This window comes from Lissotriton helveticus, chromosome 5_1 (genome assembly GCF_964261635.1).
Source record: "Lissotriton helveticus chromosome 5_1, aLisHel1.1, whole genome shotgun sequence".
NCBI lineage: Eukaryota > Metazoa > Chordata > Amphibia > Caudata > Salamandridae > Lissotriton > Lissotriton helveticus.
This window is the reverse complement of record NC_136065.1, coordinates 320,144,312-320,160,765: the sequence shown is the minus strand read 5'-3', so window position 1 is coordinate 320,160,765 and position 16,454 is coordinate 320,144,312. Positions and strand designations below refer to the sequence as shown.

General features: G+C 44.1%; 1 protein-coding gene across 2 annotated transcripts in view; it reads left to right on the top strand.

The window, feature by feature from the left end:
* Positions 1 to 16,454, top strand: part of TNFRSF18 (TNF receptor superfamily member 18) — a 186,793-nt gene that overhangs the window by 103,565 nt on the left and 66,774 nt on the right. For both annotated transcript variants that reach the window (XM_078642369.1, XM_078642370.1), the window contains exon 3: positions 9,852 to 9,939. In XM_078642369.1, the coding sequence (XP_078498495.1) occupies positions 9,852 to 9,939 (88 nt within the window). The remainder of the gene's footprint in view (positions 1 to 9,851; positions 9,940 to 16,454) is intronic.

The following is a 16,454-nucleotide window of genomic DNA, read 5'->3' as shown; positions in this document are numbered from 1 at the left end:
AACCCTAAAAATACCCCTTTACCCAAAAACCAGAAACTGACCCTGAACCCTAAAAATACCCCTTTAATTTAACATAATTAGCAATTAATCAATTAAATTAAATTAATTACCAATTACATTTTAAATAATTAACAAATATTATTTAATTACCAATTAATTAAATATTACTACCAATTAATACATTTACATATTTAATTAATTATAATTAAATTACTTCCCACCCTATTCCCCTATAAACCCACAACCCGCTACAGGAAATAAATTATTTTAATTTACATAATTAGCAATTAATCAATTAAATTAAATTAATTACCAATTAAATTTTAAATAATTAACAAATATTATTTAATTACCAATTAATTAATTATTACTACCAATTAATAAATTTACATATTTAATTAATTATAATTAAATTACTTCCCACCCTATTCCCCTATAAACCCACAACCCGCTACAGAATAAAATTACACAATAATTACAAAAAAATCATTAATTAAAAATAATTATAACATAAAATGACACTTTTCACACATATTATAACATAAAAACACTATAAATAATTAAATATTATTTAAAAAACGATATTTTTTACTATCTAGATTATATACTTGGATATTTTCACTTTCTATATTATTTACAGTCGATATTACTTCACTTACCTTAAAAACGATATTTTGACTGTCGATATTCTGTCCTGTCGATATTTTGTCCAAACGATATTTAAAACTCGATATTCTGTCCAAACGATATTTTGGAGTCGATATTATGTCTGTGCACCGTTAAATATGTCGAGATCGATGTGCAGGATACCTGCTTTAAGTGCAATTTCTGATAGAACTGCATAATGTGAGGAGTGAAGAACTGCTTTTTACTTAGTGAGTTTCCAATAAAAATCTCTCCAGAACGGGCCCGATAGCCCAAGATCTCCACTCTAATGGCCAGTGATGTATTCACTTGTGCACGTTCCTTTTCTTCACTTAATTGCCTTCTTTCCTCCTCTCCTTTCCCTCAGGGATTGTTCTCCTCATGTGATCGGTTCTGAAAGGAATTGTTTCTCTGTTTTCTCTTCGTGGGTTTTATCTATTCTAAAAAAGAAACCGTCTGCCTGTAGATGTACTGGTTGATGGTTTACTTTCACTAGTTGTACTCCTTTCAATAAGCAGAACATAATGCACAGCAGATGGGAAAGAGCTGGCGCAAGAAATTGAAGGAAACTTCTTTTGATATAATACACATCTATCCCCTTCCGTGCTCGTGACGAACTCAGCTCATCATGAGGCATGGTGGCCGTGTGCTCATGACGAGCTGAGCTCGTCATGACACATGCGCACTCACACGCAGGGCTAATTTACCCGCTGTGCTGAGCGTTCTTATAAACAGGCGTGGTCAAGACGAGCTCAGCTCATCATGAGCACAGCGCAAACGTGCACCCCTCCCCCCAGCTCTGTGGGGGAATTAGCCCCGCGGCGAAGGTGCTATTGACCAAGGTGTACTGATCATTACCAAACTTCAATCTCAGATATCAGAAATAAAGAAGGAAATAGAAGATTTAAATTTTGAGGATTTGGCAGAAAAGAACCAAGGAATTCCTGATAACATTGGGTTCATTACACGAACAGATGCTTAATAATAAGAGATCAAAGATAGTGATACAAAAGAATATGGATTTGGCCAAATATAGTCAATTAATAAAAATACGATAACAGCTCTTAACAAAGCAGTTTCCTCAAATTTCAACAAAAGTATTGTGATTGAATCGAACATCAAATAGCAGTGCAACTAGTGATAGTAAACCATCAGGCAATAAGACCACATGGGATTGGGGGGGAGCGGAATCACTGACTGGATAACGAGGACCAAAATATTGTGTGGACAGAATATCGTGTCAAAAATTTCGAGGTTTAAAATAAGGAGAAGGTAAGTGCAAATAGGTATGTATAGATGTACTATTCTTTACTCCACTTCCACATACCTTGAAGATATATATATATATATATATATATATATATATATATATATATGTATATATATATATATTTATAATTTTTTTTTTCCGATACCAAAACATCTCCTCCTGGGAAAATCGCCAGTTTTTTGGTGGCGCGTTGAGCTGGTAGAGCCGCAGCCGGCATAAAAGTTGCTTACAGATCCACAACTGAAGCGCGCTCTCAGATGCAGTTAAACAGCAGTAGTTTATTTCTCAATGTAACGCGTTTCGAAAGTTGCCACTTTCTTGATCTCACATTGAGCATTAGTGACACGGTGCTTTACATACACGCTAAGAGTACTGAACATAGAAAGGGGACTTGCATTCTGAGTCCCCCCTGGATAGCTTTTCTATAGCAGCCATATTGGAACAGGTTTATAATGCAGTACATAAATGTTAATTCCACATTATACTTCATATTGTTCTGTGCAATTCAAACTCCAAATGAAGGAAAAGCAAAAGAAAAGAATAAGGAAATAATATTCTTTCTAATTTAAACCGTAAGTATACCGGATGTAACCAGGTATATACTAGACAGACTCTGCCGAGTCAAGCCAAAGTCGGACATAGGCTACTCATTGGTGTCTACCAATACTTGCGCCAAGTGGCGTAACATCCTAAGAAACTCCTCATCCGTGTCTATCATTACTTGCGCCAAGTAGCAGTGGGTACACTGGTTGATGGCAACCTGGCCAATTCAAGGAAGTACCATGATCATAGGATCCAAATACATAGCTCCAATATACGTGTATCTATGACACAACCTTATGAGACGTAAAGACAAATGTTTTTGCCTAGTGACATACAGCTAATCCAGATGCGCTACATCAGTACCACATGTAAAAGTGAAGTCGTGAAAAAAGTGAAAATAAGTGAATGAGTTCTTATCTACTCATCCCAGGGTGCATTCCTTGTGGAGACGAAGAAAAGGGTAGGCGGCCCGTGACTTGCCCGTGAATATGCAAAGAGCCCCTTCCTTTCCTCCTGTGAAGATAAAGAACAAGAAAAATGGGATTAAAATATAGCACAGTCTGCTTCTCATTAAAACTGAAAAACAGGTTTGTACACATTTGAGACATTTTTAAACATTTTAGACAATTTTAGACATTTTAAATATTTTTATACATTCTTAAAAAACATCATGGATGGAGACAGGTAATGGAATAGCACATTCGAAAATAAGAAATATAACTAGAGCGAAAACTCTAGAACAGGCAGAAAAAGAGAATCCCACTGAGAACTCAGATGCACAAGTGATTCTGACTTACAACAAGGACTCACACAAAATACAAAAGAACCTCAGTGAGAACTGGAATATCTTAAAAAATGATTCCATCATAGGTCCCATTATTAGATATAGACCGAGAATCACGTACCAGAAGAGTAGAAGCCTCAGGGACATACTAGTGCAAGGTGATTTCACAGAACATGAGGATTATAGTCAACACAACCTTAAGGGATTCTATTCCTGTGGCCATTGCAAGAAGTGAATTCCGCACACCTTCTAACAAGAGTAGTAGAACGATAACCCAGTTTCTCAATTGTAGCACCACATATGTCATCTATGTTTTAGAGTGTCCGTGTAACAAAAGATATGTAGGGAGCACTACCCTGATGGCGAAAAAAAAGAGTTCTTGAACATCTCAGAGCTATAACCAATAAACCCCCCCCCACTATCCAGTAGCACAACACTTTGCTGACTTCCACCTGTCCAACAGTAGCCTTCTACGCTACTTTGCTATAGAACAGGTACACATGGGCCAGAGGGGGGGCAACAGAGAGCTTACCCTCAGGAAACGAGGATCGAAATGGATCCTCGACCTCAAAACCAAACATCCAAGGGGACACAACTAGGATGAAGAATTAGCAACACATTTAATTGAAGACTAGATTTAGAATGTGCTATTCCATTACCTGTCTCCATCCATGATGTTTTCAAAGAATTTATAAAAAAATTTAAAATGTCTAAAATTGTCTAAAATGTCTAAAAAGTGTACAAACCTGTGTTTCAGTTTTAAGATTTAATGAGAAGAAAATTGTGCTTAATGTTAATCCCATTTTTCTTGTTCTTTCTCTTCACAGCAGGAAAGGAAGGGGCCCTTTGCATATTCACGGGCAAGTCACGGGCCGCCTACCTTTTTCTTCGTCTCCACAAGGAATGCACCCTGGGAAGAGTAGATAAGAACTCATTCACTTATTTTCACTTTTTTCATGTCTTCACTTTTACATGTGGTACTGATGTAGAGCATCTGGATTAGCTGTATGCCACTAGGCACGAACATTTGTCTTTATGCCTCATAAGGTTGTGTCATAGATACACGTATATTGGAGCTATGTATTTGGATCCTATGCTCAAGGTACTTCCTTGAATCGGCCAGGTTGCCATCAACCAGTGTATCCATTGCCACTTGGCACAAGTAATGATAGACACGGATCAGGAGTTTCTTTGGATATTATGCCACTTGGCGCACGTATTGGTAGACACCAATGAGTAGCCTATGTCCCACTTTAGCTTGACTCGGCAGAGTCTGTCTAGCATATACCTGGTTACATCCGGTATACTTACGGTTTGAATTAGAAAGAATATTATTTCCTTATTCTTTTCTGTTGCTTTTCCTTCATTTGGAGTTTGAATTGCACAGAACAATATAAAGTATAATGTGGAATTAACATTTATGTACTGCATTATAAACTTGTTCCAATAAGGCTGCTATAGAAAAGCTATCCAAGGGGGACTCAGAATGCAAGTCCCCTTTCTATGTTCAGTACTCTTAGCATGTATGTAAAGCACCGTATCACTAATGCTCAATGTGTGATCAGAAAAGTGGCAACTATCGAAACGCGTTACATTGAGAAATAAACTACTGCTGTTTAACTACATCTGACAGCGTGCTTCATTTGTGGATCTGTAAGCAATATGTATATATATATATATATATATATATATATATATATATATATATATATATATATATATATATTATATGTCAGCACAAACAATGTACGCCAGACGGGTTTCAGGGGTAAACCTTTCTTCAGTGGCGTTGCAGCATGACGACTAGAAGCGTTGCAGGAAGTGCACAATATATATTTCAACACCTGCCCTCGTGGGCGTTGCCAACCTCGTGGTATTATGGGTGATGTAGTGCACTCCTTTAAAACTCAGTGCATAGTTTCACAGTCTCTAAAATTAGCCTTCATTACAATGCACAATGTCCAAGACGAAACCTGCCCCTTTCCGGCTGTCACACAGATCTTTTGAACCGATAACCCCCCTGCAAGGGCAATGGTCCACCTTCGTTCAAACGCTGCAGCACCACGTTGTGCCGCCGCTGACCCACAGCAGCGGTGGGCTTCTCCTCGCGGTCAGGTTCAGGCCGATAAACAATCCAAACAAGCAGGAAACCCCATTTGAAGAGATGCCACTCGAAGGTAACTCCGGATCTCCAACTGACCCCTGCCCTCACCACGTCTTCAACAAGGCCGACGCGATCATCGCACCCCACCTACGGGACATCTTAAACGCCACCTTCGACACCGCCATCTTCCCGGAGAGCTGGAAGCACGCCGAACTCAGCGCCCTGCTAAAGAAACCTACAGCGGACCCCACCGAACTCAAGAATTACCGCCCCATCTCGCTCCTCCCGTTCCCAGCCAAAGTCATCGAGAAGACCGTCAACAAACAGCTGGCCGCCTTCCTCGAGACGAATGGATCCCTCGACCCCTCACAGTCTGGCTTCCGAGCCAACCACAGCACCGAGACCGCCCTCATCGCTGCCACCGATGACATCCGAGCCCTGATGGACAACGGAGAAACAGCGGCCCTCATCCTCCTAGACCTCTCCGCGGCATTCGACACGGTCTGCCACCGCACCCTAGTACAGCGCCTCAGCAACGTCGGAATCCAGGAGAAAGCTCTGGAATGGATCATCTCCTTCCTCGCTGGTAGAACACAGAGAGTCCGCCTACCACCGTACAAGTCAGAGGCCACCGAAGTCATCTGCGGCGTCCCTCAAGGATCGTCGCTGAGCCCCACCCTCTTCAACGTCTACATGAGCCCCCTGGCGGCCATCGCACGCCAACACAACCTCAACATCATCTCCTACGCTGACGACACCCAGCTGATCCTCTCCCTGACCAACGACCCCGCCGCCGCCAGAGCCAACCTTCTCGAAGGGATAAAAGACGTAGCCGAGTGGATGACGACCAGCCGCCTGAAGCTGAACTCAGACAAGACGGAAGTCCTCATCCTGGGTTCCTCGCCCTCCGCCTGGGACGACTCCTGGTGGCCCCCCGCCCTGGGCACCGCACCCAAACCGACAGACCACGCACGCAACCTGGGCTTCATCCTGGACTCCTCCCTCTCCATGACCAGACAAGTCAACACCGTCTCCTCGTCCTGTTTCAACATCCTGCGCATGCTACGGAAGATCTTCCGGTGGATCCCCACCGAGACCAGAAAGACGGTCACCCAGGCCCTCGCCACCAGCCGACTGGACTACGGCAACGCCCTCTACGCCGGAACCACCGCGAAGCTCCAGAAGAGACTCCAGCGGATCCAGAACGCCTCAGCCAGACTCATCCTCGACATCCCACTACACAGCCACATCTCCGGACATCTGAGAGACCTGCATTGGCTCCCCGTCAACAAAAGAATCACCTTCCGTCTCCTCACCCACGCACACAAAGCCCTACACGATCAAGGCCCGAGCTACCTCAACAGTCGCGTCAACTTCTACGCTCCCAAACGCCAGCTCCGATCAGCCAGTCACGCCCTCGCCGCCGTCCCCCGCATCCGAAGAACGACAACAGGAGGAAGGTCCTTCTCCTACCTGGCCGCCAAGACCTGGAACTCCCTCCCGACCGACCTGCGCCTGACCCAAGACCACCTCTCCTTCAGGAGGAAGCTCAAGACCTGGCTCTTCGAGCAGTAGCAGCACAACCCCCCCCTCAAGCGCCTTGAGACCCTCCGGGTAAGTAGTGCGCTTTATAAATATCTCTGATTGATTGATTGATCAACTCATCTTTATTAGTTTGACAGCCTGCCAGCAGGAAAAAATCAAGAATCAGCATAAACAATGTACGCCAGACGCATTTCAGGGGTAAACCTTTCTTCAGTGGCGTTGCAGCATGACGACTGGAAGCGCTGCAGGAAGTATATATAGTCAAGGTGTTTATATGTATATTTATATCAAACAACAAGTTTGCCCGCAAACAGAAGGGCCCACACAGGTAGGTTTTGCCGATATCTTTAATGAAGGCTGTCGTGAAGATCACAGGGATATGGCCACACAAATGAACAAAGTCCAGCCGACGCATTTCGTGCACCAGCCCTTCTTCCTGGGCTGTAGACTGAAGGCTCAAGGACACACATAGGCAATTTTCTCCAGCACCTGTGATAAGCGTTAATCCCTGCCCCAGTGGGCGTGGCCATTATCACGGCCTCCTGGGATTTGTAGTGCCTTTGGTATTTCTCTTTTTGAGTCCCCAAGCGTTCCAGCAATTCAAGTTGCAATTAATCCCCAGTGGGTTGTGGTTCAGTCCCCAGACTCAAACAATGCATATTGCTGCCTACATAAACAGCTCCTGTCCCTCATACTGTTACGCCGGTTGGCGTTACCACGGGGCTGCTGTGAAGCAGCGGGGCTCCTTCAGCGGCTTGGGCCAGCCGCTAAACATCAAACAACAAGTTTGCCCGCAAACAGAAGGGCCCACACAGGTAGGTTTTGCCGATATCTTTAATGAAGGCTGTTGTGAAGATCACAGGGATATGGCCACACAAATATTTATATATATATGTATATATATGTGTGTGTGTGTGTGTGTGTGTGTGTGTGTGTGTGTGTGTGTGAAGTTAAGTATAGTAAAACTTTGCATAACCATTGAAGCGTATCTTCACAATATTCTTGTCCTCGATATTCTTGACATTATATTTTGTTCACAAGATATTCTGAACTCAATATTTTGTCCAAACAATGATTGGGGACAGCCTAATACCTACCACATTTAAATTCTGGTATGTATGATATCATTTTCTTGAGCTTTCAGGTAGTTTTTTACTGTTATGTTATATTCCATATAGGTACCCTAATATTGGCTCAGGTAACATCGTAACCCTTCACCTATTTTCTTCCCTACATTTCATAAATAATGGGTTTACAGGGACTGACCTTTTACCGACACTGCATTCAGAACGCAAGTTTTCCCTAGTTTGAAATCTTATACATTATGCATGAGGATTCCTGGAAGCACAGCAGGTCTCCCATCTCCTGTATAATATCTATGTACATAGTTCATGCCCAACTTAATCCTTTGTCCGACACAGTGATACAGCAAGGTAGGACCCCTGGGAGACCAATGGTTGTATATATACATAACATCTTGCTAAGATAGATAGAGGAGACCGAGACTTCCTGGCCGACACACTGACCAGAAACGCTGCGGTCCCTGCATGCAGACACTCTAGCTCGCAGTGGTCTAAAAACATCCCTCACGAGGTGTCTAACTTGAGACCAGTACGGGGTCGCACGGTCTATCACTTCAGGTAATGGGGTTGACTTTATCCTAGAGGGATTCTTGGCGTAACACCTACACACATGCTAGAGTACACTTAGGTATATCTAGTTTGGGAGGCAACGTAGGAGTACGCATCTTTTTATTATCATGTATTTTATATACTTGTAAGTATTCATAATCACTGTAAGATGGTAGAGCTTTACCATCCGTTTACTTTTATAGTAATGCTAATCATGTATATCTTTTACTGTCTAACGGTTGATGCAGCTCATCTATTTTACACCAGAATAACAACTGTTCAGTAAATACTTATTGAAAACCCCCATCCTGTTTATTCTGTGTATCTCTCTAAGACAGACTAAGTGAGCACGAGTGACTAGGTGAAAGGTAGTATATTGTTTCCACAATCCTGAGGGATCAAGGTTGTCATGTTCGATGGTTGCCAAAAACTATTCTGTCCTTGGTAAGAGGAGATTCTAGTGGCACTGTGAGCTAGCTGGTACAGAAGCCCAACTTACCCGGTGGGGGTGTTCAGAATCGGTCTGACACCAATCCTACAGTGTATGCTGTCGGAATGCGCAGATCCTGTATGGTTTTATAGGAACTACACGACAGTTGTCTATTGGATGATGCAGAGTTGACCTAGGAACCGAGCAGCGAACATCATAGCTCTAAATGAGGTACCATCCCGAATCCTTTTACATGTAACTCTGTAGAGTAAAGCTTATTGAAGAAGAGTTGTGTCTCGTTCTTCTTTCCTGCGTTTCCAATTCATACATACAAGTTCATAGAAAAAAAATGAGAACCAGTTAAAGAAGTTTAAAATCCTAAGCTTTTATTTCAAACAATCAGGGTTATGTTCCAAAATAGCACATTCAATTCATTGTGATTATGAGTGTGCAATACAAATCCAATGACCAACATGCGTTTCTTCATCCACTTTCATCTCACCATGCAAAAGTATGTAATATACTCAAGAAACGAGTTGAAACATAAGTGGATCTCATCTCCAATTGTATAGTCCTGGGGAGACTCTAGTGATTCACTTTTTATCAGGTGTGGGATCCCTCTCTCTTCTCTGGCCAGACATATCATAAAAGGAGATTGCTACTTATCAAAGTAGAAAGTCCCGCCTTACAGCGATGTGACAGCTGTACTCAATGGTTTTGCAAAAGTATTTTTACAGCATAAGTTACAAAAGGCTGAGAAGGTCGAAAGAGTGACTAGTCATAAAATAGGAATTGCCAGGCATCCCACCTATTAGTGTGAGACTAAGCTTGATGTGTTTTCTGTTTGAAATTGCTGGTGCGTGGTTAAATCTCTCCTGTTTTGTTCATTCCCTTAACAGGCACCATACATTACAGATATGACTGCCAGGCATGTTCAGATGGCGAATACTCTGACATAGAGAACGTCGAAAGCATAAAGTGGACAGAGTAAGTGGAGGATTACAGTGTCCATGGTCGTGGGAGAGAATGGGCATTCTTGATTCGCTCCCCTACCAGTAGGCTGCATAGGAGGCCCGGGGAGTCGGAGATTATCTAGAATCATCGTTCCGAGTTCCTGTCCTTTTCGTTGCTCTCTGGCTAGGACAATGCTCTACAGATACCTGCTCATACATATATACATGTTTCGAAGTGGGTGGTATTCATGGTGCTTCATATTAGGAAAACATTGTGCTGAGCTTGGCAATTTCATTCAGGGGCTATTTTCTCCTAAATGTTGGGAAGTCATTTCATTCTCATAATGTGGCAGATTCAATTGAGGGCCTTTTCTTGACTAATTTAAATTAGTTAGAATATGTTGTCAGGATGCATATCTTAAAAATTTACAATGTAGATTTGTTTTATTATTTAGGAGAGAAAACAAAGCCCTTCAGCCCTTGAACCACCACTTCTAACTAACCTGATTTCATATACTTAGGGCCTCATTAGGATGATGGGTGGACTTTGCCAGCCCGTCATCCCATCTTAAATTGGGACCGCCCGCCAAAAGGGCGGGGGTTCCGGGGGTGCTATTAGGATGTGCCCGCTACAGTGGCGGGCACATCCTGTATTTTCAGCATTGTGGCGGGCGGTGCTCTCTGCACCGCCCACCACAATGCTGAAAATGCACTTTCAAATTGTCATTTACAAAGCGGCAGGCACCGCGCGGTGCCTGCCGCTTTGTAAATGACAATGAAGGGGGGTACCACAGGTACTCCCCATGTGCACCCCCACCTGTACTTCACTCTGGGGGCCCGCAGGGGGCCCCCAGAGTGAAGACCGCAGGCCTTTCCGTGGCGGCATCGCCGCCGCGGAAAGGCACTGAAAACCAGACATCATAATATGGCTGGCGGTGTCTATTAGACACCGCCACCATGTTATTCCTTTTCCGCCCCGGCCGCAAGGCGACCGGGGCGGAAAAGCGGCGGATGGTCTTTCCGTCCGCCGTGGTCCCCCCCGCCATCCTAATATGGCGGGGGGAAATCTGGTTATGATATCGGGCGGATTGCCTCTGCCAGGCTGGCGTGGCTATTGCCAGCCTGGCGGAGGCAATCCGCCCGATATCATGATGGACCCCTTAGAGTGTAATTTGACGTCCCTCCAGGGCTCTCGCCCTTTGATGTTGAACTGTCAAAAATGGTGCAGCTTGCTTTATATTACTCAGCCAAAAAGCAGATCATCTGTGGAGTCCCACAATAGTCATTCCTACTACACTCCCCCTTCAATCCATTGCCACCACTCACTGTTGCCAGTCTGGTCTTCCAGCCTAGCCTGCTACACCTAGGCCTATAAGAAAAATCATTTTCTAATCTAATCAAACCTCAACCCTCCACTGACTCACCAGACCTTCTGAAAGACCTCACAATAAACCTAGGAAAAACGGAAATACTTCTAAAGAACAACTTAAAAGAAACTCCTTCTTCACTTGATGGCCACCTAATATGGATCTATGTCCGTATCCATAAATGACAGCAAAAGCCTAGGACTAACAACAAACCTCAGACATGTCACTGAAAGCACACTCCCCAAACAAGTGAAAATCTTTTTCCATCTGCTCCATCCTCCTCATGACATATATAATGTTCCCTCAAAAGTTGCAGCCTCTAATCTTGCTGGTACAGTCATCTATACAATGAAAATTCCCTATTTTTTGTACTCCAGCCTTTTGGGAAGGCTCCCTGACTTTGAAAAATGCTGCTACACAAATGTTCCCTCATGTACTCCAGAAATACCATCTCATACCAGCCCTGTGAACCACTCACTGGTTATCGATAATCCAAGAACTGAACCTCACCTCTCCACACCAGAGTACACACCAAAGTATATCACACTGTGAAACTTTATCACCTCATTCAACACAATGTATCACTATATCACACCATGCCTCAACAAAGCGCACAGTAAGCAGTACTACACCATTCAAGATATTCAACGCACACTTCACAAACAAATACTGTACAAAGGCACTTAATTCAAACGCACTAATTGTACATAATTCTACAACATATCGCACAAGAACTGTACAATATCAAACCATCCAAAACTGTGCTATATTACGCAGGCTACATCAAACTATACAACACCGCTGCACACCTTAGCAGACCTGACTTTATGATACAATACTGCCGCTCCAACATTAAACACTATACATTCCTTACCACCTATGCCACTTTAAAGCCATCCCAGTACACCTCATAATACCTGACTACGCATTTTGCCAATATTTATTAACACCAAACACAAACACATCTCCAAAACCACTCTTTTGCACACATCACAATGCATATCACCGTACGGTATCACAATTCATTACTCCATCATATCACCAAACATCAAACCACCTATACCATATGCAATACTTTCAGTGGTGGAAGAAACCCGGAAAATATTGGACGCAGCAATAACCCTCCTCGACTTGAGTGCCGCCTTCGACACGGTTAATCTTCGTGTCTTGATTCACCGCCTCAGGAAAGTTGGAGTGACGGGAATAGCGCTATTATGACTGCAGTCCTTTCTAGAAGGGAGATCCTTTCAGGTTTTTGAGGGTAGCACCAACGCACAGCCCTTGCCCCTACAGTGCGGAGTCCCACAGGGCTCTTCACTGTCCAACTCTTTTTTAATGCCTATATTGCCCGCTGGCTGAGGCGGTGGCCCCTTTCTGGATCCATATGGAAACCTACGCCGATGATACCCAGTTGGTTGTAGCTTTGAACCATTCTAGCCAACAGACCAATCTCCCTTCCTGCTTGCAAGAAGTGATAAGATGGATGAGTTTATCGCATCTGAAACTCCATGGAGAGAAAAGAGAGCTTATGATTCTTGGTAGCTCTGTAAATGCATTCCCAAAAAAGCTTTGGTCATCCACCACGGGCCCAGCACCGATCCCCGAAACTGAGATCAAAAGCCTTGGAATCTGGCTTGACCAGAATCTTACCTTTAAAGCACAGGCAAGGAAAACGGCCGCCCTATGTTACGGTCTACTGAGAATCATTCGCAAAATCCTTCCACTTTTACCTCCAACTGCAAAAAGATTAGTGATCCAGGCTCTAATTTTGTCCAGACTTGATTATGGAAATGCTCTGTATTTAGCTGCCCCAAAGGAGGTGATCTTAAAATTGCAGGTAGTACAGAATTGTGCGGCACGGATGCCTACTGACACCCCTAATGGATGTTCAGCTAGACCTTCTTTAGATGCTCTCCACTGGCTCCCAGTACAGGAAACAATAAATTTTAAGGCTCTCTGTATAGCCCAAAAGGCACTGAATGAAGGAAAGCCTATAATTACAAACACCATGATACGCCCTCATAGGGCTAATAGGAACCTTCGCTCTAATGAGCTCCATCTTGCAAGGGTTCCTAGGATCAAGAAGGCGAGAAGTGGCGGAAGGCTTTTCTCGCTAAATGCCGCCAAACTCTGGAATGACCTCCTGTTACACCTACGGAGGGAACCGATCCATCTAAAATTCCAGAAACAACTTATGACCTGGCTTTTCCCTTAAAACATCAGCGCCCACAGCAACTTATCATAGCGCTGGGATGCCTTTGGGTAGCCATGCGCTATACAAATGTCAATACAATACAATACAATACAATACCACACCACATCACAAAATGTCCACAACGCAAAACCTTATCACACTTTAGCAAATCACAAAACAGCATACCACCCGTCCATCACCCCACCATATTGCTTCCCACTCACCATATTGTTCCCCACCACAACACAAAACTCCTGACCATATCAATTTTACAGAGGAGCATATAGAGTCTAGCACTGTGTGTGTGGAGATGTGGTAGGGGTAGTGAATAATGTATTACCACTAGAGTTTCTATTATGAAGGAAACCACAGTCTGGAATGTAGGGAGCAATGCGTATAAGCACTGTGCATATGAATGTCATATATATAAGTATTTGCCTCAGAATTGTGTATGTGTCTGTCACTTTTGAGGACCTTTACTGAAGTCATCATTAGCCAGTGTCGGCTAATATATATATTTCATGACGTGTGTGTGTTGGCGGGGGGGGGGCAGGACTGAGGGCACGCAGTTACTGTCATAAGAAGCCAAGCCCAGAAGGAAGGAGACACTTGACAGTGTCACTGTATGCACAGCATCCTATGTATGTACAAATGAATATGGCATTTCTATATTGAGAACCTAGCCAAAAGGCAGCTAGTGCTGACCGGGGTTAAAGACAGGCATAAAGTGAATGGGTGACTGGAGAGGTAACTGAGTTGTGGATGGTTAATGCATTGTGATGTAGTGTTTTTTTAAAGATGTGAATCTTCAACTCATTCCTAAATTGGAGCAAAATTGGGGCTGTCCTGATGGATACAGTGATGTTGTTCCAGATCCTGAGTGCGTAGATGGAAAACGTCTGTTTGGTTTTGTATTTTTCCTTTTGACACTTCTCAAACTGAAATCTAATGATTTCATGTTGAAGGTATACAGAGAAACACTAGAAATGGGGAGCTTGTCTGCAAGTTAAGTGGGGCTGTTGGTCGTGATGGCTTTGTAAGTGATGCAGCCTGTTTTGAATTTGATGTGGGTCAGCAATTGGAACCAATGGAGTTCCATCAACATGGATGTGATGTGATCATATTTCTGCAGGCACAGAAGGGGACATGCAACCATGAGTTTGGATGCCCTTAAGGGATGCCATTATAGTGTCTGGGAGGCAATGGAGCAGGGATTAGCACTATCCAGATGGGAGAGTACTAGGGCCTGAACAGCAAATCCGAAGGGGCTTACTGAAAGAAACGGTTTCACTTTTCTTTATAATAGACAGCTGGATTCCAGGCCATCTTTGTTTCTTTTTCTTGTTTTTTGACAATGCATTCCTAGTGGGTGAGGTTGATGTCCTGAGTCATTCCAAGTGACTTGACAGTTGGTGAAAGTTGAGATTTGAAGCTATTAACCCCTTCGATGCTGATGACGGCCCCCAGCCGTCATGCATCACGGGGCTCGTGTGCTGATGACGGCTGGGGGCTGTCATAAACCCACCCACTCGCGATTCTGCCGCACAGGCGCAGAATCGCGGCCGCACACAAGGGGTTAAGATTCATTCCTTTTTTTGTAAACAGATCTTTATTCAACTTTCAAAAGAGAACTGACAATTCAGGTCATCCTTTGTTGATAAAAGGATCCATTTTAAAATCGAGTACCCCCTCGCTAGGTGGAGGTTACCCCCGTTGCCTGCATGTATGTCAAGCATATGAACCAACATGATTTACAATCTCACATTAGTAGCGACATAAACCATGATGTTTCATGCAGTCTTAGCTGACGGTACTCTTAACCACCAACTGGACAAACATCTGAATAAGTCATGGGGGCCTCCCAATCTACATAATTCAAAAAGTAAATCAAACCAAATTAAATGTGAATAGGCCATCTTTCAGTGTTCCCTCTCTTATGTGTTTCCAGCTGCATATCCACCCATATCCACCTCACGCCCATTCCCCCCCAAACCTACAAGCCACACAATAATATACAGGTGTTGGTATATGTTGTCGTCCCTCAGTCTCTACTGCAGTCTGAGCCATCATCCGGGCACATGGTGCACCATCCTTCAATTGAGACATTTTTGGTTGAGGAATAAGAACACCCAGGGGTGATCACAGGCCACACATATCTGATTTGGCTACTAAAGCCAACACTATAACCCCCTACTGCATTGAAGGTCCATGACTTTGAGCTAGATTTGTTCTGTTTCTTTGCCTTGCTGCTTACACCTACCCCTACCCTCAGTGCTGTTCCACAATCACATCACTTTGGGGCCTATTCCGATGTCGGACGGACCTGAGTATGTCCGAAATCGGTCAGGAGCCGAAACCGACCGACCTGCTGTCGTCGGTTGCGGCCCTGCTAGTACGAAGTTTGGTCGCACTCGTACACTTCACAATGCAAGCATGCATTCCGAGCGGAAAGCATGCTTGCAATGTGAAAAGCAGGGGTATAGTTCATCCCTGCACCCTGTGGTCGGCACCCCAAGGTGCCTGCCACCTGTCACAGGGATCCACAGAGGGGCACCATAGGTGCCCCCAGGCTGCCATTTGGTAGCCTTGCACCCATGGGGGCCCTGCTGGGTGCCCCCAAAGACAGTTTTCGACTGCCTTTTCATGCCGGAAAGACCGTCACGAAAATTCAGTGAAAAACTGCCATTGTACTCCCTCGGTCGCAAAGAGGCGGCAGGGGGAGTACTGAGGAATTTCCGGACAACGGACAGGCTCTCTGAGCCTGTCGTCCACAATCCGGAAATCCGAGTCGGATTTCTTTCCGACCGAGCCCATCAGAATGGCTTGGTCAGAAAAGTATCCGAGCAACACGTTCTGGTTCGGTCGGAAGGGCTCCGACCATCGTTCGGAGCCCTTATGACCGAAATCGGAATCTGCCCCTGTGTCTCAAGCCAGTCTTCTTGACCTGCCTTGGTGCTTTTGGCACTAAAGCCTGGGCTGAGGTGCCAG